We start from the raw sequence: 25552 nt of genomic DNA, 5'->3' as shown, positions 1-25552 counted from the left end.
AGTTCCAAAAGAGGGGGGCAAGTGTCGAGAACTTGGAGCAACCCGATTTCTTCTTACAAAATCTGGGGACAAGAAGAAGGAACTGGGTGGAGGACCGAAGATTTCTATCAGGAAAGGTTGGTTATGGTTTTTGTAATTAGAGGAGGCATTCTCTGATGAAATTGTTTTGGAGACGCCAATATAAAAGGAGCGACGAAAGGAGCCCCTGTTGGGGGGTAGTTGTAGGGCTCCCATAGATTTGACAGTTTCAGTATCTTTCTTCATTTTTTTCTAATGAAGAGTCTACATTTGGTTCAAAAAGATGCTGTTGGTCAAAAGGTTGGTTTAGTTTGGCTGACTGTACTTCTTGTTTGAATCCTGAGATTCAGAGCCAGGCATGTCGTCGTAGCAAGATGCTGGTGTTAATGCCACGAGATGCTGGGTCAGCGGCATCAAGTGCACATTTGATAGAGGTGTTTGTGATTAATTTACCCTCTTGAATGAGGTTGTTGGCTTTATCTTTGTATTGATCTGGTAAATGCTGCATGAGCTTTTCCAGTTCATCATAATGTGCTCTGTCAGTGTGCCAGGAGTGCTTGTGAATTGGCAATACGCCAACTGTTAGCGGCTTGTGACGCAATTCGTTTGCCTTACGCGTCTATGAGCTTCGACTTCATATCAGGAGGAGGTGTGTCGCCTGTGGCTTGGGAATTAGCTCGCTAGCGAACATTAGATACAACAAGGGAGATAGGGGGACTTGACCTTTACAATTTTTATCAACCCTTGGGGTGAGTATTTGTGCTCTAACTGGGTCCTTGAATACCTCATCAGTGTGCTTTAGCATGCCTTTTAACATTGGCAATGTATTAGTTGATTTTTGGGGATTCTCCCCTTATGGCCAAAGATTATCAATGCTTCACTATCGCAAGGGACTATACCCGACTGCCTAAAAATAGCGTAGGTAACCCCCATTCTAAGAAAATCTAATGCAGACAGCTCTGACTTTAACAACTTTCGCCCTATTTCCAACATCCCCGCTCTGGCGAAACGTTTAGAAAAGTGCATGCAAACTCAACTCTGCATACAAATTGAGAAATTCCAACTCTTGGATCAACATCTATCTGGCTTTCGTCACAGTCACAGCACTCAATCTGCTCTCAATCACATCATGGACGGCATCTTAAAAATGCTAGACCAAAATGAATCATGTCTACTGATTCTACTTGACTTATCTTCTACCTTTGACACGGGTAAATACAAAAGCTTACTTTCCATTCTTGAACAAAGGATGGGCCTATCAGGGCCTGTACTGCAATGGTTTACTTGATTCCTCCACAACAGATCCCAAAGAGTCAAGGTGAATCCACACCTCCCTCTGCCCTTCACTATCAATATTGGGGTTCCACGGGGATCCTCCCTTTCACCCATACTCTTTAACTTTTTGCAAATGCAGTGAACTCTGCGAACATACTTTATCACTTGTATTATCACTTGTATACTTTATCACATGTATGCAGAGGACACTCAATTGTATCTGAAAATCCCATCCCAAGAAAACTACTTCTTACTCAACTCTACCTTGCTGAACACTCAAAACTGGCTCACTGAAAACTACCTCATGCTCAACACTACCAAACTGGAATTCCTCCTCATCACTCCTCCTAACCGCACTCCCAAGATCAACTACTAGACGAAACAGCGAACAGCTTTCAACTGTTCGCACATTATTGAGCTAGATAAATCCATTGGAATCACACTAGACAAACCCTTGAATATGCAGAATCATATCAGCAATGCCACCAAGGGAGCTTAATACCAGATGAGTATACTAAGGAAACTCAAACCATTCCTGCCACAGTACGACTTTAAACTGGCGGTCCAAGCTCTTGTATTGCCGTGGCAAGATTACAGAAGCTCCACTCTTTGCAGTCTTTCTAAATATAATTTGGCCCCCCTAAGGGCCTCCCTTAATGTCGCGGCCAGACTGGTAGAAGGTACAAAAGGGAATGATCACATATCCCCTGCACTAAAAACCTTTAACTGGTTGCCGTACGAAGCAAGAATACAGCTAAAGATTGCTTGCATGACCCATAAAGCCTACATTTCAAGATCCCCATATATCTGGCTCAAAAGCTAGAGTTATCAGGGGGATGTAGATTATCACAAAGTGCAAGTTCACTGCTACTAAGACCACAGATTTTCCGTAAAAAGAGAATGAGTTACAGAGCCTTCTCAGGCATCACCCAAAAGATATGGAACTCTCTGCCACCGGATGTCTGCTGAATCTTATCTACCTCTTCATTAAAAAAAGAAGTGACAATAATACTAATAAACAAGTTTCTGCATTAAGATACTTTAAGTCCTATTTTTACTTACCTGTACAATATCCGGATGCCCTGAATAATCACTACATTGATGTGCAACATGAACTCCAGCTTTACCTTGCTACTCATTTATGTAACTAATGTCTTTTCTTGCAAGTGTATTCTACCTACCTTATTATGTGAAGCACTCTGATACCAGCAAGGGTCTTGTTCACGTTATAACAAATCTTCATAAATAAAATATATAAATAGTGAATCTCAACAGAGATAAAGTTTGGCTCCTGCTGAATCTAATAGCATCTATATTACCTAGAAGAGAGGTTAGACATTGACTGACATTCCACTTTTGATGCAATTTCAACTAAATAAATGACCATATAATGACACTAGAAGAAGACCCGAAGATATTAGATATGACATATGAACCATCTGACAAGGAGGAAACAACAAAGCGGTCACACAAAAATTGGAGCGCCCACTGACAACAACAGAAGTGCTGGAATATAGAAAGACAAAGATTCAAGAGAAAAGAAAGTCTCCGTAACTTGGCACAGAGTGAAAACAAAAGAGATCTTGGGGTAATTGATTGGACCGGAGGTCAATTGGAAAGCCGTTGATAATATGTTAAACAACAGCAACAACAAGGGGATGATAGAAGGATAAAAGATTGATTTGTCGGCTCAACAATAGATCAAGTTCAATGGTACAGCACGTATTCCTTTCAACTTCTATTATTCATAAACATTACCATGAAGTTGGGGGGGGGTGGGGGGGGGGGGGGGGGGAGAGGCGGTAATAGGGCAAAGCTTCAAGGATTACCTTTAAAAGGTTGGGGTTATTGTTGGTAAAAAGGCAAAAAGAGTAAAACACTTCCTTTGAAAGTAACCGATAGAAATGATCACATTCTCACTATTGTAGGTATACAAGGTTGAACAACGGGGAGGCGGGTGGGCCAGTGAGGAATCCACAGGCAGATACTGTAAACACCAGAAAAAGCGTTACCGAAGGTAATTAACTTGTTCTTCTGATGGGTACATCTGCCAGTGGATTCCTCACCTTGTGAATAGAATCCCACAGCAGTCCCCACTCCCGGAGGAGGGTGTCCACCCTTCTATACCAAAAAGTCCTGCATGACGGCGCGCGCAAAGTGTCCATCCCTCCTCACTTCGGAATCTAAGCAGTAATGCTTTGCGAAAATGTGGAGGGAGGTCCAAGTCGCCACTCTACAAATGTCCTCCACAGGAACACCTCTAGACAATGCAGATGTAGAAGACTTTGCTCTGGTAGAGTGAGCTCTAATAGCCCCTGGGGGGTTCCTTACCAGCCAAAGAGTAACAGATCTTGATGCACAAGATAATCCACCTGGAAAGAGTGCGCTTGTGCACCGCTCTGCCTTTCCTGCGACCAATGAAGCCCACGAAGAGTTGGTCATCCACATGATAGTCTTTAGTCCTATTGAAGTAAAAACTCACTGCCCTCTTAGGGTCCAGACGGTGAAGCCGCTCCTCCTCCTTGGAAGGGTGACCAGGAGGATAGAAGGTAGGAAGGGTAATGTACTGCCCCAGATGGAAGGGAGTTACCACCTTAGGCAGAAAAGCAGCCCTGGTACGGAGTATCATCCTATCAGCATGAATGGTCAAGAACGGGGGTTTTGAACTCAGAGCTTGAAGCTCACTTAACCTCCTTGCCAAGGTAATGCCAACAATAAATTCTGTCCTTTTCCGGCCAAAATTGTGGAACGAGTGGTTAGCAGCACTCTTTCTAAGCATTTGTAACATAAATTACTGGAGAAGGTTCAGTTTGGCTTTCGGCCTGCCCATGGCACCGAGACGGCCTTGGTGACCGTGATGGACGAGCTTTGGATGCGGGCAGATGGGGGTCAGGCAGCTGTGCTTATTCTGCTTGACCTGTCTGCCGCCTTCGATACGGTCAAGCATGGGACCCTGCTGAGAAGGCTGAGAGAAGTGGGGGTGACGGGTTGTGCTTTGAGGTGGTTCCAGTCCTTTCTATTGGATAGACAGCAAGCAGTGTCCCTCTCCCCTTATCAATCTGCCTTTACCAACATCTCGCATGGCATACCACAGGGCTCGGCAATTAGCCCTATCCTATTTAATATCTATATGAAACCCCTGATTGCGGTAATCAAAGAACATAATATTAACATCGTAAATTATGCTGATGACACGCAGCTGATTCTCTCCCTTGAGGGAAATGAGTCAACCTCACTGGAATCGTTTCATAGCTTCCTGAGTGACACAGCGCTTTGGCTGAAGGAAAACTCGCTGCAATTTAACGCGGGTAAGACCGAGGTGCTTTACTTCTCAGTGGACAGGGTTCCTTCTGTGATGCCTAGTAACTTCTGGCCCACCGACACCTCTACCGTTGTTCGGCCAGTTAAGGCGGTCCGTAACCTGGGCGTTATGTTTGACAACAAACTCACTATGGAGGTTCCGGTTACGAAAACGGTGGCCTGTTTCCCCATTATAAGATCACTGTGGAAAATCTTTCCTCTGCTGCCACCTCATGCGGGTGCGTTAGTGGCACGTAGCATCATTCTTAGCAGATTAGATTACTGCAATGCCCTTCTGCTTGAGTCCCCGAAATTTCTTCTGGACAGACTTCAGAGGATTCAGTCAACGGCAGCCAAGCTAGCCCTAGGATGGCTTAGAAGGTCCTCCTCCTCTTCGGCCTTGGCAGAGCTGCACTGGCTCCCGTTGAGACAGAGAGTTCAGTTTAAGTCCCTTTGTCTAGTGTTTAAAGCCCTGCATGGGCTGGGGCCTGCTTCTATGCAGAGAAAGTTTGAGTGGTATGTTCCTGCGAGAAGCCTCCGTTCCTCATCGGCGAGACTGGTTAAGATACCGAGGTTCAGGAAAGTTAAGTCGGGTGGTAGATCCTTTGGTGTACCAGCTGCTAAACTTTGGAACGAACTCCCACTGGAGCTTAGACAATTCAGAGACCTCTTTCCTTTTAGAAGGAGATTAAACACTTGGTTGTTTCCCAAGACTTAGTTTGCTGTCTGCTTTGGGCACACTTTTATACTGCACTCTGAGTTTAATAGCGCCAGGATGCCTGTTAGGTGACAGTGCGCTCTACAAATAAAGTAAATAAATAAATAAAATACACTTAAAAGACAATAGTCTCAAGGGACACGTGTGCCAGGGCTCAAAAGGAGAACCCATCAAGTAGGTTAAGACAAAATTTAAGTCCCATTGAGGCACAATAAAGGGAGTGGGTGGAAATTTGTTGGTAAGGCCCTTAATGAACCGTAACACAATGGCTGATTTAAACAAGGACGGCTGATCCGGCAAGCAAAGGAACGCCGACAAAGCCGAAAAATAGCCCTTCACAGTAGCCACAGCAAAGCCCTGCTGAGCTAGAGAGAGAGCAAACTGAAGGATGTTTGAGAAACGAGCCCTCAAAGGATCCATAGACTTCTCTCCACACCAGTTGACAAATTTCGACCACCTGTAGTAATAGATAGACTTGGTGGAGTATCACCTGGCCAATAAAATAACGTCCAGCAAGTCAGGTGGGAGAGAGAATGAGTTCAGGTTGCCCCTTTCAATCTCCAGGCATGAAGGTTCAAGCTCTGGAGGTGGGGGTGTAGAACCTGCCCCTGCGACTGCGAGAGGAGGACTGCCCTGAGAGGGAGACGGAACAGAGGATGTGATGAGAGGTGGATTAGATCTGTGTACCACGCCCTTCTTGGCCAATCCGGGACAATCTATATGACTTGGGCCCGGTCTTGGCGAATCTTCCTCAGAACTAGAGGAATCAAGAGTATGGGAGGAAACGCGTAAAGGAGTTGTGAGCCCCAACTCAACTGAAACGCGTCCCCCAAAGCTTCCTGCATCGGATACTGGAGACTGCAGAGTGACGGGCAGTGAGCATTCTCGTGAGTGGCAAGCAGGTCCACCCGAGGATTTCCCCATGTCTGAAAGACATAACGAACCACCTCCGGATGGAGCCTCCACTCGTGGTCGGCAGAGTACTGTCGACTGAGACGGTCTGCACGAACGTTTAGAACTCCGGCCAGATGATTTGCCATCAGACAAATCTGGTGGTTCTGAACCCAGGACCAGTCTCGCAGAGCCTCTCTGCAGAGATGATGCGACCCTACTCCTCCCTGCTTGTTGACATACCACATCACGGTAGTGTTGTCCGTCAGAACCTGAACTGACTGACCGCGAAGGGAGGAAGGCCTTGAGCGTCAAACGAATCGCCCACAATTCTAGAAGGTTGATGTGAAGCAACCTTTCCTCCGGAGACCAAAGACCCTTGATCTCCAGATCCCCCAGATGAGCACCCCACCCTAGAGTGGATGCATCAGTTATCACCATGGCCACCAATGGAGGAAGATGGAAGGGCTTTCCACAAGACAGATTCCACGCTCCACCAAGGAAGATCCGCTGCAGTGTCTCTGGAGATCTTGATAGACTCCCTGAGATCCCCGTTGTGCTGATACCACTGCCTGCGGAGGCACCACTGGAGTGCCCTCATGTGCCAGCGTGCATGATTTGCGAGCAGAATGCAGGAAGCAAACAGACAGCAGGCGAAGGACCTTCAGGACTGGAACGACCGCTTCATTGTAAAACAAAGGAATCATTTCCTGTATGTCGAGAATCCTTTGAGGAGGAGGGAATGCTCGACACACAGTACTGTCCAGTACCGCCCCTATGAACAGGTTGCGCTGAGAGGGCACCAGGTGAGATTTGGGCACGTTTATCAAGAAACCCAATTTGTACAACAGCTGGGTTGTCACCTGCAGATGATGGAGCACCTTCTCTGGCGACTCCGCCTTGAGCAGCCAGTTGTCCAGATAGGGGACATGGGCTGGGGTCTGCTTCTATGCAGAGAAAGTTTGAGTGGTATGCTCCTGCAAGAAGCCTCAGTTCCTCTTCGGCGAGACTGGTTAAGATACCGAGGTTCAGGAAAGTTAAGTCAGGTGGTAGATCCTTTGGTGTAGCGGCTGCTAAACTTTGGAACGAACTCCCATTGGAGCTTAGACAAGTCAGTCACCTCTTTCCTTTTAGAAGGAGATTAAAAACTTGGTTGTTTCCCAAGACTTCGTTTGTTGTCTGCTTTGGGCATACTTTTATACTGCACTCTGAGTTTGCTAGCACCAGGATGCCTGTTAGGTGACAGTGCGCTCTACAATTAAAGTAAATAAATAAATGAAATGCATTTCAAGGACAATAGTCTCAAGGGACCCTAGAGTGGATGCATCCGTTATCACTGTGGCCACCGATGGAGGAAGATGGTAGGGCTTTCCTTGAGACCGATTGCCTTCCACGCTCCACCAAGGAAAATCCGCTGCAGTGTCTTTGGAGATCTTGATCGACTTCCTGAGATCCCCGTTGTGCTGATACCACTGCCTGCTGAGGCACCACTGGAGTGCCCTCAAGTGCCAGCGTGCATGATTGACCAGCAGAACGCAGGAAGCAGACAGATCAGACGAAGGACCTTCAGGACTGGAAAGACCGCTCCATTGTAAAACAAAGGAATAATTTCCTGTATGTCGAGAATCCTTTGAGGAGGTGGGAATGCTCGACACACAGTAGTGTCCAGTACCGCCCCTATGAACAGGTTGCGCGGAGAGGGCACCAGGTGAGATTTGGGCACGTTTATCGAGAAACCCAATTTGTCCAACAGCTGGGTTGTCACCTGCAGATGATGGAGCACCTTCTCTGGCGACTCCGCCTTGAGCAGCCAGTTGTCCAGATAGGGGAAAACTGGAATCCCCGATCTCCTGAGATGGGCTGCCAACACTGCCATCACCTTGGTGAAGACTCGAGGTGCAGTAGTAAGTCCAAACGGGAGAACCGCAAACTTATAATGTTGCGACCCTACTGTAAAACGGAGATACTTCCTGTGCGACTTCAGGATTGGAATATGAAAATATGCATCATGCAAGTCGATTGACACCATCCAGTCCTCCTGTTGCAACACTTGAAGAACCTGCACTAGGGTCAGTATCTTGAACTTTTCCTGCTTAGGAAAAAATTTCAAGATCCTGAGATCCAGGCTTGGACGTAACCTGCCATCCTTCTTGGGAATCAGGAAATACCGGGAGTAGCATCCCTGACCCCTTTCCCGCTTTGGAACCACCTCTATCGCACCTCTCTTTAGTAATGTAAGGACTTCCTCCTGCAGGAGAAGAAGATGGTCCTCTGACATGCCCCTTGGCAAGGAGGGTAATTTGGAGGGAATTCCCGAAAGGGGAGAGCATACCCATTTTCAACAAGATCTAGAACCCAAAGGTCCTTAGTGACTGATTCCCAATCTTGCTGAAAATGGGTAAGCAGACCACCCACAGGACTCACATGATCCAGAATGGTGGATCAAGGGCTGCTTTGCTGTGGCAAGAGGGGGGGGGGGGGAGGTAGACGAGGAGGAGGGCTGCCTCTATATGATTTCTACAGAGTATTTTGCTGTTGCTGTTGAGGCTGCCTGTAGGTCCGAAAGGACGACTTCCTAAAACCTCTGTATCTACTGTAACTGGAACCTCTAGTCTGCACCTGCAGGCCTAAAGACTTAGCGGTGGCTTTGCTGTCTTTGAATCTTTGCAAAGCTGCATCTGCTTTTTTCCCAAACATTCCAGAGCCATCAAAAGGGAGGTCAAGAAGAGTTGCCTGGACATCCGGAGAGAACTCCGATGATCTGAGCCAAGCACTTCTCCTCGTGGCAAATGAAGAACCCATAATTCTAGCTACAGAGCCAGCAGTGTCCAGACCACTCTGTATAACCTGGTGTGCAGCTCCCTGAGTGTCCACCAAGACTTTGTTAACATTTTTCCTGTCCTCCTCAGACAATTTAGGAGCAAGTTGTTTTGCAGAATCCATAAGAGCATGTATGTAACAGCCCAAAAGTCAGGTGGCGTTTGTAGACTTCAGGACCATACTTGCAGATTAGTCCCTACTCACCTTAACTCTAAGTCTAGAAGAACAGTCCTATAAGTCGTTTGCAAGTGACCCTATGCAGTGAATGTTTCTCCCATAGGATAACATTACCACATTCGAGGATCATGCATCAAATCTGACAGCTCGTGTGAAGTAACAGGTCGAGGCAAAATATCGAAAAAAGGCAATGTAAGTAAAAGAAGCAATTTGTGCACTGAAAGTAGCAAAAGTATTCAATTTAATAAATTCAATATAAAATGATAAAAACACTTTGTGATATATGTACTTAAAGATACATAGAGTAAAAAGTTTTATATATGATTAGTTGAATACAGTTTGAATCAATATGGATGATAATAGCCCAATTCATATGGGAAGACAAGACAGTTTCTTCTACGCGTTTCGACACAGGCATGTCTTCATCAGGAAAATACCATCTTTAATTGTGAATCTTATTATAAATAACAAAGAGGTGGTGAATATTGGTCAAAGGTCACGGTATGACAACCAGTTAACTTGAAGATGGCGTCGGTATAGAAACTGTAGGCTCCGTTGGACTAGGACACTGTATGAAGCTGTAGCTGCCGGTTTGAAGATTGCTGGTTAGCGACTATCGGTAAGCTCTAGGGCACCTGAGTTTGTGGAGCAGGGATGGTTTCAGCGAGAAGCGTTACAAGCATATGGTGACATCACTTTGTGTCCTAGATTAAATTGATACATCTGGTAAGTTGCGGTCCATAGGGTGGCGCGTAGTATTGGGATTTCCTCTCTCGATTCCGGATAATGAGTGGGAGGAGTCTCGCTGTGCTAAACTTACATGCGTGGTGAACTGTAGTTTATAAGGCGGCGTGTTTTGTCAAGTGTGCCGCTCTCAATTCAAGACTTATTATTAGTGAGCAGGCTCTTTCTGGATATGGGGCCGTTAAGTTCTCACGAAATAATCTGTAATTTCTTCAACCGGCAGCAACGGATCGGACAGCTGTCATTTACTACTGTGTCTACTGCAGGGCTCGAAAAATCTAATAAATGGTACTAGTCCTGAAGGACTAGTACCTTGTGAGAAGATAAGATTTAAAGGCATCTTTATTGCTCATTACCTTTGTGAGAAATAAAAATGCCTTTAAATCTTGTTATCTTGGCACATTTGCTCCGTCTTCACAGACAGAGGATAAAAGTTAATTTGTATTCCTACTCACCAGAAAGGGCGAGTAGGACCTAAAAGCAGCTCGATCTCGTTAAATTTAGCTCGCATATGCGAGCGGTCAAGTGGTTTTTTTCAACCCTGTACTGTAAAATGTTATAATGTCTAAAGTACCTACCAGATTATGAAGTTCTTGGTGTCTAAAATTCTATAGAAATATGTTATTTTTCTAAATTGGTCTCAAACTTCTTTTTGAGTGTGTGTCTCATTTATTGATTCTGTGTGTACAACAAATCCTTAACACTACCCTCTGATAAGCCTAAACTAAGTGCTTAATTTGTTATAAATTATTACAGTTCGGAAAATAACTCACAGGTGTGAGCAATTGCGCACAATGGATTCCTATGGGACGAAAAAGCAGAAATGCATTGAAAATAGTCGGCTCTAGGGGTTCATTTTCTGGATTCAGAGTTGTAACCCGCCAAAGTTCAAGAGGCCACCAGCAGTTGATCAGGAGAGTCCTGGATTTGCCCGAGAGCAGGGTGCTGCAGATATTGGTAGCTGGTGCGCTACAAGAAAAGGGGAAGGGGTCACCTAGAAACAGGCTGCAGAGGGGGAATCGTTGGCAAGTCAGAGATCCCAAACAGACGCTCAGGTCACAAAGGCCTCTAGAGCACGGGAGCACAGCTGGTTCAGACTGGGTGCAGAGCAGGCTGGTCAGCTAGATTCTGTGCACAAAGGCGGTCTTTGCAGTCAGTGGCAAGCTGGTTGCAGGGACGATTTCAGGACCACTGGGCCAGTCTCAGACTAGGTCTCAGAGGTCTTGACATCCCTCAATGGATGCTTGCTTCCTGGGCAATTGGATCCAGACTGGACTCTTTGTGGTTGGTTTTGGGGCAGGGCGTCCTGTACCCCCGGGCTTGGACTGCACGGCTTTGGTCGCTCCTGGTGTCGCCACACTTGAGGGGGGGAGACAGATCTGACCTTCTACAGCACGGGTAACTCTTCCTGGTCGGTTGCAACGGTCGGTCTAGTGAGATGCAAGTCGGTGGTCCAGATCCTGCAGTTTTGGTGCCTGTAGACTGCAAGGGAGTAGCTCCTCTACTTCAAGAGAGTTATTGGCAATTGGCGAAGGCTGGTGGTCTTCTGGGGCTCTTAGAGACCACACAGCAACAGGATGAGACAGTTCACCTCAACTGTAGAGTCTTAAAGAGGCAGACATGGTTCCGTGCCGAAACTGCGGTAGGGTCTCAGTTCTTGGGTTCAGCAGTTATTCTTTGTCCTTTTCTTCTTTGGGTCCATCAAATTCGAAGTACCACCTAAATACTCAAATCAAATCAAACCAAAATCATCTTTATTTGGTTTCCATTTTGTGAAAGCCATAAAAGTACATAAAAACACAATAAATATTAAAACTCTTATTTGTTCTGTATCAAACAGTGCCTTAAAAACATTTTTTAGAAATCCATTATAAACAGGATGCTCAGTCGTGTTTTATAAGTTCGTACGGTGCCTAATACATAATTTTAAATACTGTGCCACAGATTTTGTCATTAAATTATTTTCCAGGAATTGCAACACCAGGTAGGCAGGGCGACATCTGCGAATTTTCAAAACTTTTAAAAGTGGTATTATCCACCTCCTGCGTAATGGTGTGTAAATTTTGCAGAAAAAAAGGACGTGAATTGTAGACTGTGGGGACGTTAGGTCACAGGGACACACTGAAATATTATGTGTCCAAACATTCTGGTTAGGAAATAAGACCATGTAATGAAATAAATTAAACCTGAAACGGGTAAGAAGAAGTTTTTCATATTGTGATAAGTCATCCTGCAAGTACGGTTGGATGGTTGGAACCAACTGTATTAGTAGACAATGTTGGACTGATGGCTTTCCTATTTCACTCAACATCCGTAGTTGAGATAGATGCGACAGACAGAGTGTTTTTAATTCTTTTTTCAATATGTCTGTTACTGACAATGGATCGTCAAAAAATCTCAAAAAACCAATGTCTACGAGAAAAGATTTTACGTTAACCAACCATTTTATTTTTGTCATGTTGTCTAATTTCATGCAGTCCTGAATTATTATTCTTGTAAGCTGGCACTCGTCCGTAGCCCATATTCTGCGCCATAACATGATTGGCTGGATCTTGATGATGTCAGAGATAAGATCCACCCCAAGTTCGAGGTGACATCCAAATGTGGTTGTACTTTTTGGAACAGCCAATAAAAATTTTAAAAAGGAGTTTTCAACTCTTTGTAGTTGTTCTACATTTGTCGTTCCCCAGACTCCTGCTCCGAAGGTGGCTGTACTAATGCATTTTGCATTATATATTTTGATCATCTCGGTCGGAGGTCTTTTACCAAGACGAAGAGAAAAGGCTTTTAAAGCGCCAACTGTTCTTATAAGGGACAGCTTTCGGGAATTAATTGCTTCTTTCCAATTGAACGCCTCGTCAATGGTGATGCCAAGATAGGGGTACGTATTGGTTCTTTCAAGGGGAAGGTTGTCCACATAGATTTTCTTCACTTTTTTCCCCTTGGTACCGGCATGCATCACGTAAGCTTTCTTTATGTTGACTTTTAGATTTAAACTGGTCATAAAAGTGCAGTAGTTGTTTAGAGCCCGTTGAAGCTGGACTGGAGTTCGAGCGAGAATTACCGCGTCGTCGGCATATAATAATGCTGGAATCTGCCGACGACCGGCTTCTGGAAGATCTTTTACCCCCTTTAACATTGCAGCCTCAAGACCATTAGTATAGAGCGTGAATAAGAAAGGGGCCAGTAGGCACCCCTGTCTGAACCCCTTCTGTATTGGAAAACTGTTAGTTAATTGTCCTGCTGTCCCAAATCTGACCTTTCCCGTGGCTCCAGTGTATAATTCGCGCAGAAAGTCGACTATTGGTGATTCAATCCCCATTTGCAGCATTATTGACCAGAGTTTTGAGTGTGCCACACAGTCGAACGCTGCTGTGAGGTCGACAAACAATATGAAGGCAGGATTTTTTTGCTGTTACGTATTTTCCGGCAAATAGTGTTAGATTTAGGACTTGATCCACTGTACTCAGTCCTGAGTTTTAGAGGTGCCTAAGGGAGTACCAGGTAGTAGGCAATGGGCTACCTACCTAAGGGTGACTAAACCTTTCTGTGGGAAGTGGGCATAACGCTGATCCTAACAGGCTAAATCTCTCCAACACAAGATGGAGGATTTGAAAAAGTGAGGTCCACATTAGCTGCCCCAACTTAGCGGTGGTGCTAGCTAGGTGTGGGCCCCTCCTTCATCCCAGTGGATGAAGTTGTTTGACTGACTTCAGAATACCTGTAAGCATTACTAGTTAATTTACCTATCTTTCTGTTTTAGAGAGTTTGAACAAGAAAACTGCTCTTGTACTCCACAGCATGCAATTTAACAAGGCAACCCTTTAAATTACTGCATGATATGCAGTAGAATCATATGGTGGGGATGGATTGCCAGAGTATGAATCTAGATCTGGATGGTGTTCTGGATCTACCACAATCTTCCCTTGGACCATCTCCCTTTTGTGGCCTAAATGGTTAGTCATAGGGTCCTGTGAATCCAGGACTTCCTGGGTCTGAATTAGTATCATGTGTTTTGATGTGGAAAATATTCCACAGTTGCCTCTGAAACACAGATTTCATGATCGTAATGACATCCTCCAAATCAGTCCACAGAGCTTTAACATTGTCAGGGGTACAAAGAGTATGCATCATGAAAAGCCACATTATTCAGCAAAGTTCTCTAAATTATACGTGTCAAAACGGCAATTAAGTATTCATTCACAGCCGGACTGGGAATCGAAACCAGACCGGGCAAGTAACTCATCTGGGGGAGAAGGGATTAAGTTGCTTGCCAGGGCTTGTTTTGGTTCGCCAGTCGCAGCACTACTCCCACTTATATTACAGGGGGCTGAAATTGCATCAATGCTCCAAATTCAGCCTCCTGTAACAAAAGCGGCCCCAGCGGGCTCCAAAATCTACCCAAAACCTTCCAGCCCACAGAGAAAACACCCGGTGCCCTTTAAAGCCAGTCCGGCCCAGATCGTGGTGGTTCAGGACTTTCACTCCTGCCGTCTCAGGGCCCGGCCTCCGAAAAGACTGAGAACTCAAGACAAGTACCCCTTCACCACTTGATTCTAGGCGATAGGGAGGGTCAAGCAGCCTAAGTCTTTCCAAGGAGGAGGAAAGGTGCAGGGTGGACACAAGCTCACAATTCAAAAAACATCCAGCAACTCCAACACATGATTGTCCAGTCAAATACTTGCTTTTATGTAAAAGGTAGCATTTATATAATAACAAAAAGTATACATCACACCACAAATAATACAAAGAGTCTTTCCTGTCTAAGGCCCATGATTATTCCCCATTCACATGAGGAGACAGCCAAGCTTGGCCCAGATTATGATTTCAAGTCTCAGAAGTTCCACTAAGGCTTTGAGAAAGTCAGTGTACTCGCGCTACAACAAGATACGCAGAACAATTTCTCCCAAAGGCCCAGTAAGGATTAGTTACTTACCTGTAATCCTAGTTCTCTTCCAGGGGTATACTCATTAAAGTCATAAGCACTGAATTATCTCCGCCCATGAGCGGGGACCCGGAACACATAAACAATATACATATATATGTGTAAATATACCCAAAAGTACAAAGTACTAAGTAATTTTACACATATACATGTATAATAACCATAATATGCAGCCTAACCTTAACACATAGGCTAATCAAACCAAAACCTTACACGTTCTGAAGCATGAAAATATGCTGTATATAAATGCAATAAACAGGCATGAGCCTAAAATGCATTTCATAGCCATGAAAAACCTTTTATTTTCATCAAAGAACCTGTAGTAAACAGTTATTAGCCTAAAAGGGCTGCATATGAAAAAATGTCTGTGTACAGAAAATCAGACTGGCACCCTGCCTTTAAGGCCCCAGAGAATCTGCACACTTTGCCTTTAAGGCCTCCAGGAGAACTCTGTTCCCATCATGCCCCACAGGTGACAGTTAGGCCAGTTCTTTTGTACGGTACAGTAAACTTTAGCAGGAATCTGCACTTAAACATATTGAAACTTTAAACCTTAATGCTACTGCTCGCCCGGGGAGGCGGGAGGGTGCTTATGACTTTAATGAGTATACCCCTGGAAGAGAACTAGGATTCCAGGTAAGTAACTAATCCTTCTCTTCCAGGGGATACTCATTAATAGTAATAAGCACTGAATAGAGTAGCAGTTCATACCCACAGAAGCGGGCGAACAGATAAAAGCATAGTCATACTTTAAAATCACAGTGTTTAACTAGTATCAGCAAACAAATTTCTGAGTGATGCTTGTCCCACTTGTGCATCAGTCTGAGCATCAGAATCCAAACAGTAATGGCGTGTAAACGTATGCACTGAACACCAAGTAGCTGCTTTACATATCTCTGACATAGCCACATTCCTAAGGAGAGCTGTGGTAGAAGCTTTTCCCCTCGTAGAATGAGCCCTCGGTCTACCTGATAAAGACTTGTGGGCTAGCTGATAAGCCATTAAGATACAAGACACTATCCACCTAGAAATGGATCTCTTGGATGCTGCCAAACCAGTATTCGTATGACCATAATTCACAAACAAACGGTCCATCTGTCTCAAGGACTTCGTTTTATCTAAGTAAAATTTCAAAACCCTTTTTAGATCTAATGAATGCAAAGTCCGTTCTGCCGGACTTGAAGGGTTCGGAAAGAATGTAGGCAATGTTATGGATTGGTTAATATGAAAATCCGACACCACCTTAGGTAGGAAAGCAGGATGAGTCCTGAGCACCACTCTGTTTCCATGAAAAACTGTGTACGGTTCATTGCAACACAAAGCCTGGATTTCGCTCACCCTACGAGCAGAAGTGATGGCCACCAGGAACGCTACTTTCCAAGACAGGTGTTGCAAAGACGCTTTATGTATCGGCTCAAATGGGGGACCCATTAATTTAGTCAAAACCACATTAAGCTCCCAAGGTGGAGACGGAGACCTGATTGGAGGGTAGACTTTTCTTAACCCCTCCAGAAAATCCTTCACCACAGGCATTCGAAAGAAAGATATCTGTGTTGGCGATTTTCTATAAGCAGTTATTGCAGCAAGATGGACTTTGATGGGAGGAGCCTAGCTCGCAACCGCGATGGCCGCCTGACTCCTCGGCTCCGCTGACCCTGTTGCCTTCCTCCCGGTTTCCGCGCTATCCTGCCTTCTACCAGAGCACAGCGCTACGACAGCGGAACCGGGAGGCAAACCCGGTCACGCCGATGTGTTCCTTTTCCCGATCCCGGCAGTGGAAGCCCCGGGACGCCTCCACCCTCCCAGACGCCGATCAGCGCAGCCTGGGTCTTTGTCTCGCGGAGACGGCCGGCCCCGTACATAGAGACGGCGGCCATTACAGTTCGGACGGAGCCGGCTGTGGAGTCCTGTCGGCAGCGCCTGCATCTCTGCACCTGGCTCTGCTACTCCTGATCCAGGACACCACCGCTACTGGAGTTACAAGGTATCTGCTCCCCAGTCCCGAGACGGCTCCTCCGCAACATTGTTTCTCCTGAAGTCGCTGCGAGCGCCATCTTGCTGCCTGCTCTCGGCTTCTGCAGTTGCAAGCCCAGGGCTGCTGGTGGGACGCGGGCCTCGGCCCGAACCATTCCACAACTGTGACGGGATGGATTTTGCTGCCCCTGTGCTTTTAAATCGCTTCCATCGGGCCTCGCCCCGGCAGGATGCAAGAAGGCTCGCCGAGAGTGCGGATGAACGACCAGTGGGTCTACCTCTCGTCTGCCATACTCGAGTCTTGGAGGGGGTTGCGTCCCTGCCCTTTGAGGCGCCCTTGCATCTTAGTGACATTCTGAGCGCCCTAGACGACCTCAGGTCCGCCATGCGTACTGTTGCCTGTGAATTCGGGGCTCGGGTGGATGCCATTCTGCTCGATGCCCCCCAGTCTGAAGGTGTGCGGGACGCTGCGCCACACCCTACAGATGCTATCCATGGCTCTCTCACTACCGTCGCCATCAAACCGCTACAGTCTCTGGACCCAGTCATTGCTGGACTGCTGGTGGGGACACCCCCGAAGGAACACACACTCTCTGGTGAGATGGCCTGGCTTGGGAGGCGCTGCGCGACGCCACGCCTGGGGGCTCCCTCGGGGGCTACTGGCGGACCTCCGTTTCCCACCCCGAAGCGATCATTGCCGTGTGGACTAGCTGCCTCTGGTGAACTGCTGTCTTGCTATGGACCATCTGCCACGATAGTGGACCACACTACGACGTCCGAGATGAACTTAGGTGATCGTTCCCTCACTCAGCTGTGGTCCCTTTGTTTGTTCCCACCTTCTAAGAGGGCTGTCGTGCAGCTGGATTGTACCGTTGTACCGCACCGTAGGGGACAGGGTTGAAGATGCATCCTCCTGGATCAGGACTGTCTCTCTTCTGCTGCTGGGAAGCTGATGGACTGCCGGGGATTTGAATATTGGTATTGTACTGGTCTTGGGGTCGGGGTAAGGGCGGCCAGGGAATCGTATGTTAATCGGATTGGATATACTTAATTGGCCCTCCTCCGGTCTTATGTGCATTGTATTTCTTTTTCTCTTCCTTTTCCCTTTTCTTTCTTCTTCTCAATTTCTCTTTTCTTACTACATTTCGGGTTTTTTGGGGAGATGAAACACTCTGCTAGGGGGGGGGTAGGCCGTAGCCTCTGCATGTGTGTAGGGTGGGGGGGTACATTTTAGTTGGTGTTTTTTTCTATGGTGCCTTTTGTTATTATATAATTATTTCTTTCCTAGGCCCGTGTTAGGCAGACTGGGGGATGGGTGGTGGCGCGGTATTAGTTGGGATGTTGCGTCCTCTCTAGGGGTGTGCATACTGTGTGGTCATCCTCTGGCTGGAACTTGCATGTTGCGAGCCGCACTGATTGATATGGGTGTCTATTGTCGAGTCCCACCTACATGGACCTAGTTTCTTTTTCTTTCTTGTATTAGTGCGGCGTAGTACGACCTGATCTTAATTGTTGCGATGAAAACCTTAAAATTAACCTTCACCGATCCTGAGACATGGTAATATGGTAATTACAGTGTAACCCATCTAATGCTTGCCTACAACGGAAGATATTACTGTGTCGCCGTAAAGTTGCATTGATGCTCAACTGTTATCGTGGCCGGCCGGAAGGTTGTAGGCCCGTATTTGTTCTGATTTGATGCACAATAAAGGTTTTAAAAAAAAAACAAAAAAAAACAAAAAAAAAAGATGGACTTTGATGGAATTAAACTGCAAACCAGATTCAGCAAGGTAAAGAAGATAAGGCAAGACCACCTTTTCTTGACCATGAATAGGGTCCAGACCCTTACTCTGACACCAAAGGTAAAAGCGTTTCCACTTAAATCCGTAGGATTGTCTCGTAGAAGGCCGCTTTGCTTCTTTAAGGATGTTCAGACACTCCGGATTCAGCTGTAAGTGCCCGTACTGGATGACTTCAGGAGCCATGCTGCCAAGCGCAGGGAGGGCAGATTGGGATGAAACACTTGCCCCTTCTGCTTGGACAGAAGATCCGGGCGACACGGCAATCTCCTGTGCGGTGTTATTGACAACTGGAGGAGATCTGGGAACCACCACTGGCGTGGCCACTCTGGGCAAATCAGTATCATTCTGGAGTGAGTCTTGTACAGCCGATTGATCACTGCTGGTATCAACGGTGTCGGTGGGAAGGCGTACAGCAAATTTTGACACCAATCTATCAAAAGGGCATTCCCTTGAGACCCTTTCTGGTAGAACCTGGACGCGAAGACGGGGCATTTTGCGTTTGCCGCGTCTGCGAACAGATCTATGTCTGGTGTTCCCCAATCCTGGAAAATGCTGTGCGCGACGTCTTCGTTGAGAGCCCAGTCGTGCGCTTCGACGAAGTCTCTGCTGAGGTCGTCCGCCTGTGTGTTGAGACTCCCCGGCAGGTGAATTGCTGTTATGGACAGGTCTCGCGCCAGTAACCAATGCCAGATGGTCTGGGCTTCTATGGAAAGAGTCCTGGATCTGGTACCCCCCTGCTTGTTTACGTAATACATTGTAGTTGTATTGTCTGTTTGCACCAGGAGGGACCGAGTCTGTAGCGATGGCGCCAGGGACTTGAGAGCAAGATGGACCGCTCTGAATTTCGAGAAGATTGATGTGATATCCTTTCTCGAAGTCTGACCATTGCCCTTGTACCTGCAGAGGGCCCATATGCGCCCCCCAGCCTTGGAGAGAAGCATCTGTTATCAGAGTCTGCGTTGGTGGGTCCTGATGAAAAGGGACTCCCTTCATCACGTGCACCTTCTTCATCCACCACCGGATGGAATCTTTTGCAGACTGTTGGAGATAAATCCGGTCCTCCCAGCATCCGTCCTCTGTTTCCACTGATCTTCCAGACACTGTTGTAGAGGACGCATCTGCAAACGTGCGTTTGGCACGATGAAAATGCACGACGCCATTGAGCCCAGGAGAGAGGACACTTGCCGAACTGTCGGACGTGCAGTTTGAAGGAGAAGTAGACACTTCGCTCTGATGGATGACCACCTCTCCTCCGAAGGACACACGTTTTCTACTTCTGTATCCAGCTGAGCACCCAGGTAGTGGATCTTCTGGGTGGGGTTCATTATCGACTTCTTGTAGTTGACTTGCAGACCCAACTTGTACATGAGCTGAAGACAAATCGACAGATGTTCCTCTAGAAGCGATGGGGATGAACTCTTCAGAAGCCAGTCGTCTAAGTACGGATATATGAAAATCTGACTCTTTCGAAGACAAGCCGCCACTACAGCCATACATTTTGAAAATGTCCTGGGAGCTGATCTCAGGCCAAAAGGAAGCACTGCGTACTGATAATGACGAGCCGCCACTTGAAACCTGAGAAATTTGCGATGTTTTCTGGATACCGGAATATGAAAATAAGAGTCCTTTAGATCGATGGAGCACATCCAATCCCCTTGGTGTAATTGAGGGAAGATCTGGTGAAGAGCCAGCATTCGAAATCTCTCCTTCCGAATGAATTTGTTCAGTCGCCTCAAATCCAGAATGGGTCTGAACTCTGTGACTGGACCTTTCTTCTGCACAAGAAAGAATCGAGTGTACAGGCCTTGACCTCTCTGCTGGAAAGGGACTGGTTCTATGGCCTTCTTCTTCAGGAGGACGTTCGCCTCCTGCTGCAAGCGCTTTATATTCCACTGTACCATCTTTAGAGGGCGCATGACAGGGGGTGCCTTCTTGGATCTCAAAAGGTACCCGTTCTGAATGACATCCAGCACCCATCTGTCCTTCGTGATCTGTTTCCACTCGTCCAGATAACGCACAATACTTCCTCCAACCGGAGTGGGACACGGTTGTAGAGGAAGCATCCATTCATTGTTTCTGAGGCTGCTTGGCAGCTGATGACTGCTGCCTATTTCCATTGCCTCTGCCCCGTCCAGGCCGCCGCTGCAGGAATTGCGATCTTTGTTGATTCTGGCCTTGATTTTGCGAAGACCAATTTGTTTGTTGACTCCTTTGCTGAAAAGATCTCTTGTCATAGGGACGAAAAGTACCCCGACGTTTAAATTCTTTTTTCTTCTCAAGGCCTACGGCCTTAAGAGTGTCCAACTCCACCTTCATCTTAGACATCTCATCGTCTGCATGAGATCCAAACAGAGTTGATCCATTAAAAGGTAAATTGACCATTTTCCTCGGTGCCTCCGGCTTTAGCCCCGTAAGGCGAAGCCAGGCTGTACGTCTTGCGCAAACACCGTGTGCATAGCCATGAGCCGACAAGTCCGCAGCATCAGCAGCCGCGCTAATGCTCTGGTTAGCCACCAAACCTCCTTCCTCCACTATTTCCAGGAAGTCTTTCTGATCCTCTTTAGGGAGTTTATCTGCAAAACGAGCCACTGAGTCCCAGAGCAGACGGTCATAGCGGCCCAATAGAGCAGCCGCACTGGCCACTCGCATGACCGATCCTGAGGTATTGCACATCCTTCGCCCCAAGGAATCCATACTCTTACTGTCCTTTTCAGGTGGAGCAGAAGAGGTAGATGCTGCCGAATGCGCCTTTCTGACTGCTGCTACAATCAGGGAGTCTGGTGGTGGGTCAGACCGCAAAAACATTGGGTCTTTCTCTGGAGCCTTGTATTTCTTCGCAATCCTAGAAGGACCTGAACCCACCGTGGCCGGAGTGAGGAATGTCCTCATTCCTGGTTCAATCAATCCGGGCACTAACGGTAGAAGAGGCCTGCCAGTCGTCTTATGATGCAAGGTTTCAAAGATGACTGACGTTGCTATCTGGGGAACTGCCATTTTGATGCTGAATTTACTCGCTCCACGACATAATACATCATTAAATGTGCTTAAATCGTCTACTGGAGACACTCTGGAAGGAGGAGTGGAAGATATAGTCGGAGAATAGTCTCTATATGAAGATTTTGAAGAGGACGAAGACGATGTAGAAGATGGAGTAGGAGTTCTACGTCTTCTTTGAGGAGTTGCCGATCGCTGCCTCCTACGCTCCCTTGAACGTGATTTCTCTCTCACTAAGGATCTTGAGCGTGATCTTCTATGCAGTTCCGGCCGAGGGACCGGAGCTCTCTCCCCCATTATCGGACGCATCTTCCAATGCCTTAAACTTTCCAACCACTTCAGTGACAAGTTAATAGGCCGCTCTGTATGCTCAGGTGAAGCTTCAGGTGACACCTGCACAATATTCAGCTCTGCGGAAGACTTAGAAGCTCTCGACGCTGCACTGTGTTCAGAGACCAATGAACCAGACGGGGTCCGCTGTCTGGGCACCAACTGTCTGTCATCTGACACCTGCCCTGAGGTTGAGCCCGAATGAGCCACCACAGAAGAGTCCTGATGCATTATCCCTTGCCCCACTGCAGATCTGTTGTCTTGCTGATCATGCGGGGAACCTTCCACTCTAGGCTCGGGACTTATTTCTGACCCCGACAAAGACCTAATTGAGGTCCGAGAGGCTGGTCTTGATAGTATCGACTCCGACCTATGATCAGGTGGGGGAGACCTAGACACTCCATGCTTCGAGCCCGAAGCATGCTTCGACGTCGACTTACGTCGCGATGGAGACCTTGACCTTCTCTTTTTAGGTCTCGACGTCGAATCCTTCGACGTCATCCTTTCTCTCGACGTCGATCTTTTCCTCGACGACGTATGTCTCCCTCTCGACGTCGACCGATAACTCTTCCTCGACGTCGACCCTTTATCCTTCGACGTCGAACCTTTTTCCTTAGACGTCGACACACGATCCTTCGACGTCTGACATCTCTAGTCTCTCGACGTCGACCTCATACGATCCTTCGACGTCGAGCGTTGCCCTCCCGACGTCGTCCTCACTGCAATCGACACCAATTGCCTCGACGTCGACAAGGATTTCGACGGCGACTGCCTCACCGGCGATGTCCTCGACGTCGATGGAGCTCTCTTCGACGTCGACGGCGATCTGGTTCTCGACGTCGAGCGCACCTTTTTTGATGGTGACGCTTCCTGGAGTCGATGCTTCTTAGTTCTACCTTCTGGAGACGCTGATCTTCGACGTTTGGGCTGAGAAGATGGCCTGGCAGATGATAATAGGCCTTTAGAACTCTTCTCACCACGGTTTTCTCTCTCCAGAAGGCCCAGCAACCTCATTTTCTCTCTTTCTTTTAAAGTTCTATTTGAAAGGTTGAGGCAGTGATAACATTCTTCCACCTTATGAGAAGCTGGAAGACACACCACACAAACAGAGTGTGGGTCAGTTTTCGACGACTTCTTCCCACAGGAAGGACATTTGTAAAATAAAGGTGGCATTCTGACTAAAAAACACCAACAGCTTAGTCAGAAAAGGGTAACAACCCACCACCAAAGTTATATTTTGTCAAGAAAAGGCAAGAAAAACCAATTTCTGACAGAAAATACTTCAAATGAGCAGAGCTCAAGTTCCAGGTTCCTCACAGAACAAGCCGGAAAAAAGAACTGACCAAACTGTCACCTGTGGGGCATGATGGGAACAGAGTTCTCCTGGAGGCCTTAAAGGCAAAGTGTGCAGATTCTCTGGGGCCTTAAAGGCAGGGTGCCAGTCTGATTTTCTGTACACAGACATTTTTTCATATGCAGCCCTTTTAGGCTAATAACTGTTTACTACAGGTTCTTTGATGAAAATAAAAGGTTTTTCATGGCTATGAAATGCATTTTAGGCTCATGCCTGTTTATTGCATTTATATACAGCATATTTTCATGCTTCAAAACGTGTAAGGTTTTGGTTTGATTAGCCTATGTGTTAAGGTTAGGCTGCATATTGTGGTTATTATACATGTATATGTGTATAATTACTTAGTACTTTGTACTTTTGGGTATATTTACACGTATATATGTATATTGTTTATGTGTTCCGGGTCCCCGCTCATGGGCGGAGATAATTCAGTGCTTATGACTTTTAATGAGTATCCCCTGGAAGAGAACCCAGAATTCAATCTTCAGTCTCGCTGGGGTGGCTATGGGAAGGCCCGGGCATTTATCAGCAGTACAAAGATACAGGAATCTGGATCCTGCGGTCAAGGGGGCAGGTGTACACAGGTACATTACTTGTAAATAATTCATCATAACAGTGTTAATTATATACAGCACTATGCTCATTCTGTAATTTAAAGTATTCATGCAAGAACGTGTTACATTATAAATCATTGCAAAACAGTTGCCCCCATGACAATTATTTAAACCCTTTCTGGTAGTATACTTACGTGTATTCAGCAATGCGCAGATAGCAAAGGGCTCGGTTGCCATATAGAATGTGGTTGTGTGGGCTTTGAAAATAAAAAAAATAATAGTTTAGGTACATTTTCACTTAGATTGAGGCATGTTAACACTGAAAAACGTTGCAATTTTCCAATTCATAACAAAAGAAAATGCTACTTACCCAGTATGCATCTGTTCTTGGCATGTAGAGCTGTAGAGTCACATGCTATGCATAGATCGCCATCTGGTGTTGGGCCCGAATGTTTGCACTTTGTTTTGTTAGAAGAAGTCTTTACAGTCACGAGGTAGGTGACTCCTGCTTTCGGTGATAGTGTGCATGGGCATCAACTACATTGTTAGATTGTTTTCCCGCAGAGGGTGAGAATGGAGTAAGTACGAGTAGAATAGAGATGTCCATGTGTAGGTATCTAAGCAAGATAGTACTGGAACAGATACAGGTAACCGGGTAGTTGGGTGGGCGCATGTGACTCTACAGCCTTACATGCCAAGACAGATGCATATTGGGTAAGTAGCATTTCCGTTCAAGGCACGTGAGCTGTAGATCACATTCTATGCACAGACTATACAGTAATAATCTCCGAAAGTGGTGGCTAACCTGTATCTGTTGCAGTAGTTTGAAATAGTGTACATAAAAATGCCTGGCCCACTCTAGCTTGTTGTCTTGCTAAAACACATCTGCACAATAGTGTTTTGTGAATGTGTGTTGTGTATACCATGTTGCAGCTTTACAGATATCATCTATGGGAATATTTCCTAAGAAAGGAATAGAAGCCACAGTTTGCGAGTAGAATGCGCTCAAGAGGGAATTGGTGTAGTTCTTTTAGCCTTTGCATAACATATCTGAATACATTTCACTATCCAACGTGCAATACCTGCTTTGGAAATGGGATTGCCTTTGTGTGAAGGAGCAATAGCCACAAAGAGTTGTTTAGTGTTACGAAAAGGATTTTGTGCTTTCTATGTAATACATCAATGCTCTTTTCACACCTAAAGTGTGAAGAGCACATTCTGCCACAGAATCTGGTTGAGGAAAGAACAGCGGCAGTTCAACAGACTGGTTGATGTGGAAGGCAGAAACTACTTTAGGTAAGAATTTAGGATTAGTACGAAGCCACAGGTTACTTACCTTCGGTAACGATAAATCCGTAAGAAACATTAGTTAGTGTTAGATTCCTTACCTTAGAATATCCCCAGGCATCAGACTGGATCCAGAAAGTTTGTCAGCAGTACCCTTGCCCGCTTGGTAGGCGTCGTCTGCGACTCCACGTCCGTCGTCAGCTTTCTGATCGCCGAGATTAAGTCGGAGTACTTAGACGCCGCCCTCACGCGCAAGCGTCAGTTCTGTACACAGCTTTAAGCGCCGGAACGGAGAGCCATGATAGAAACCGAAACTGGTGCAATGAAACTAGGACACTAAAAGGGATGTCCTCAACCCTTGATTTCGGT

The 25552-nt window shown here is 46.4% G+C and overlaps 1 protein-coding gene across 2 annotated transcripts in view; it reads right to left on the bottom strand.

Annotated features, from left to right (window-relative positions):
- The window catches only part of LOC147698808 (E3 ubiquitin-protein ligase TTC3-like), a 1930429-nt gene that overhangs the window by 1509591 nt on the left and 395286 nt on the right, over nt 1-25552 (bottom strand). For both annotated transcript variants that reach the window (XR_015299370.1, XM_086935404.1), the window contains exon 10: nt 24091-24153. Coding sequence is in view for 1 of the 2 variants with exons in the window: in XM_086935404.1 (XP_086791530.1) it covers nt 24091-24153 (63 nt within the window). In the remaining variant the exon portion in view is untranslated. The remainder of the gene's footprint in view (nt 1-24090; nt 24154-25552) is intronic.

Source organism: Lissotriton vulgaris, chromosome 8 (genome assembly GCF_964263255.1).
Source record: "Lissotriton vulgaris chromosome 8, aLisVul1.2, whole genome shotgun sequence".
NCBI classification, from domain to species: Eukaryota; Metazoa; Chordata; class Amphibia; order Caudata; family Salamandridae; genus Lissotriton; species Lissotriton vulgaris.
Note: the sequence above shows the minus strand (reverse complement) of the source record. Positions and strands in the feature narration are given on the sequence as shown.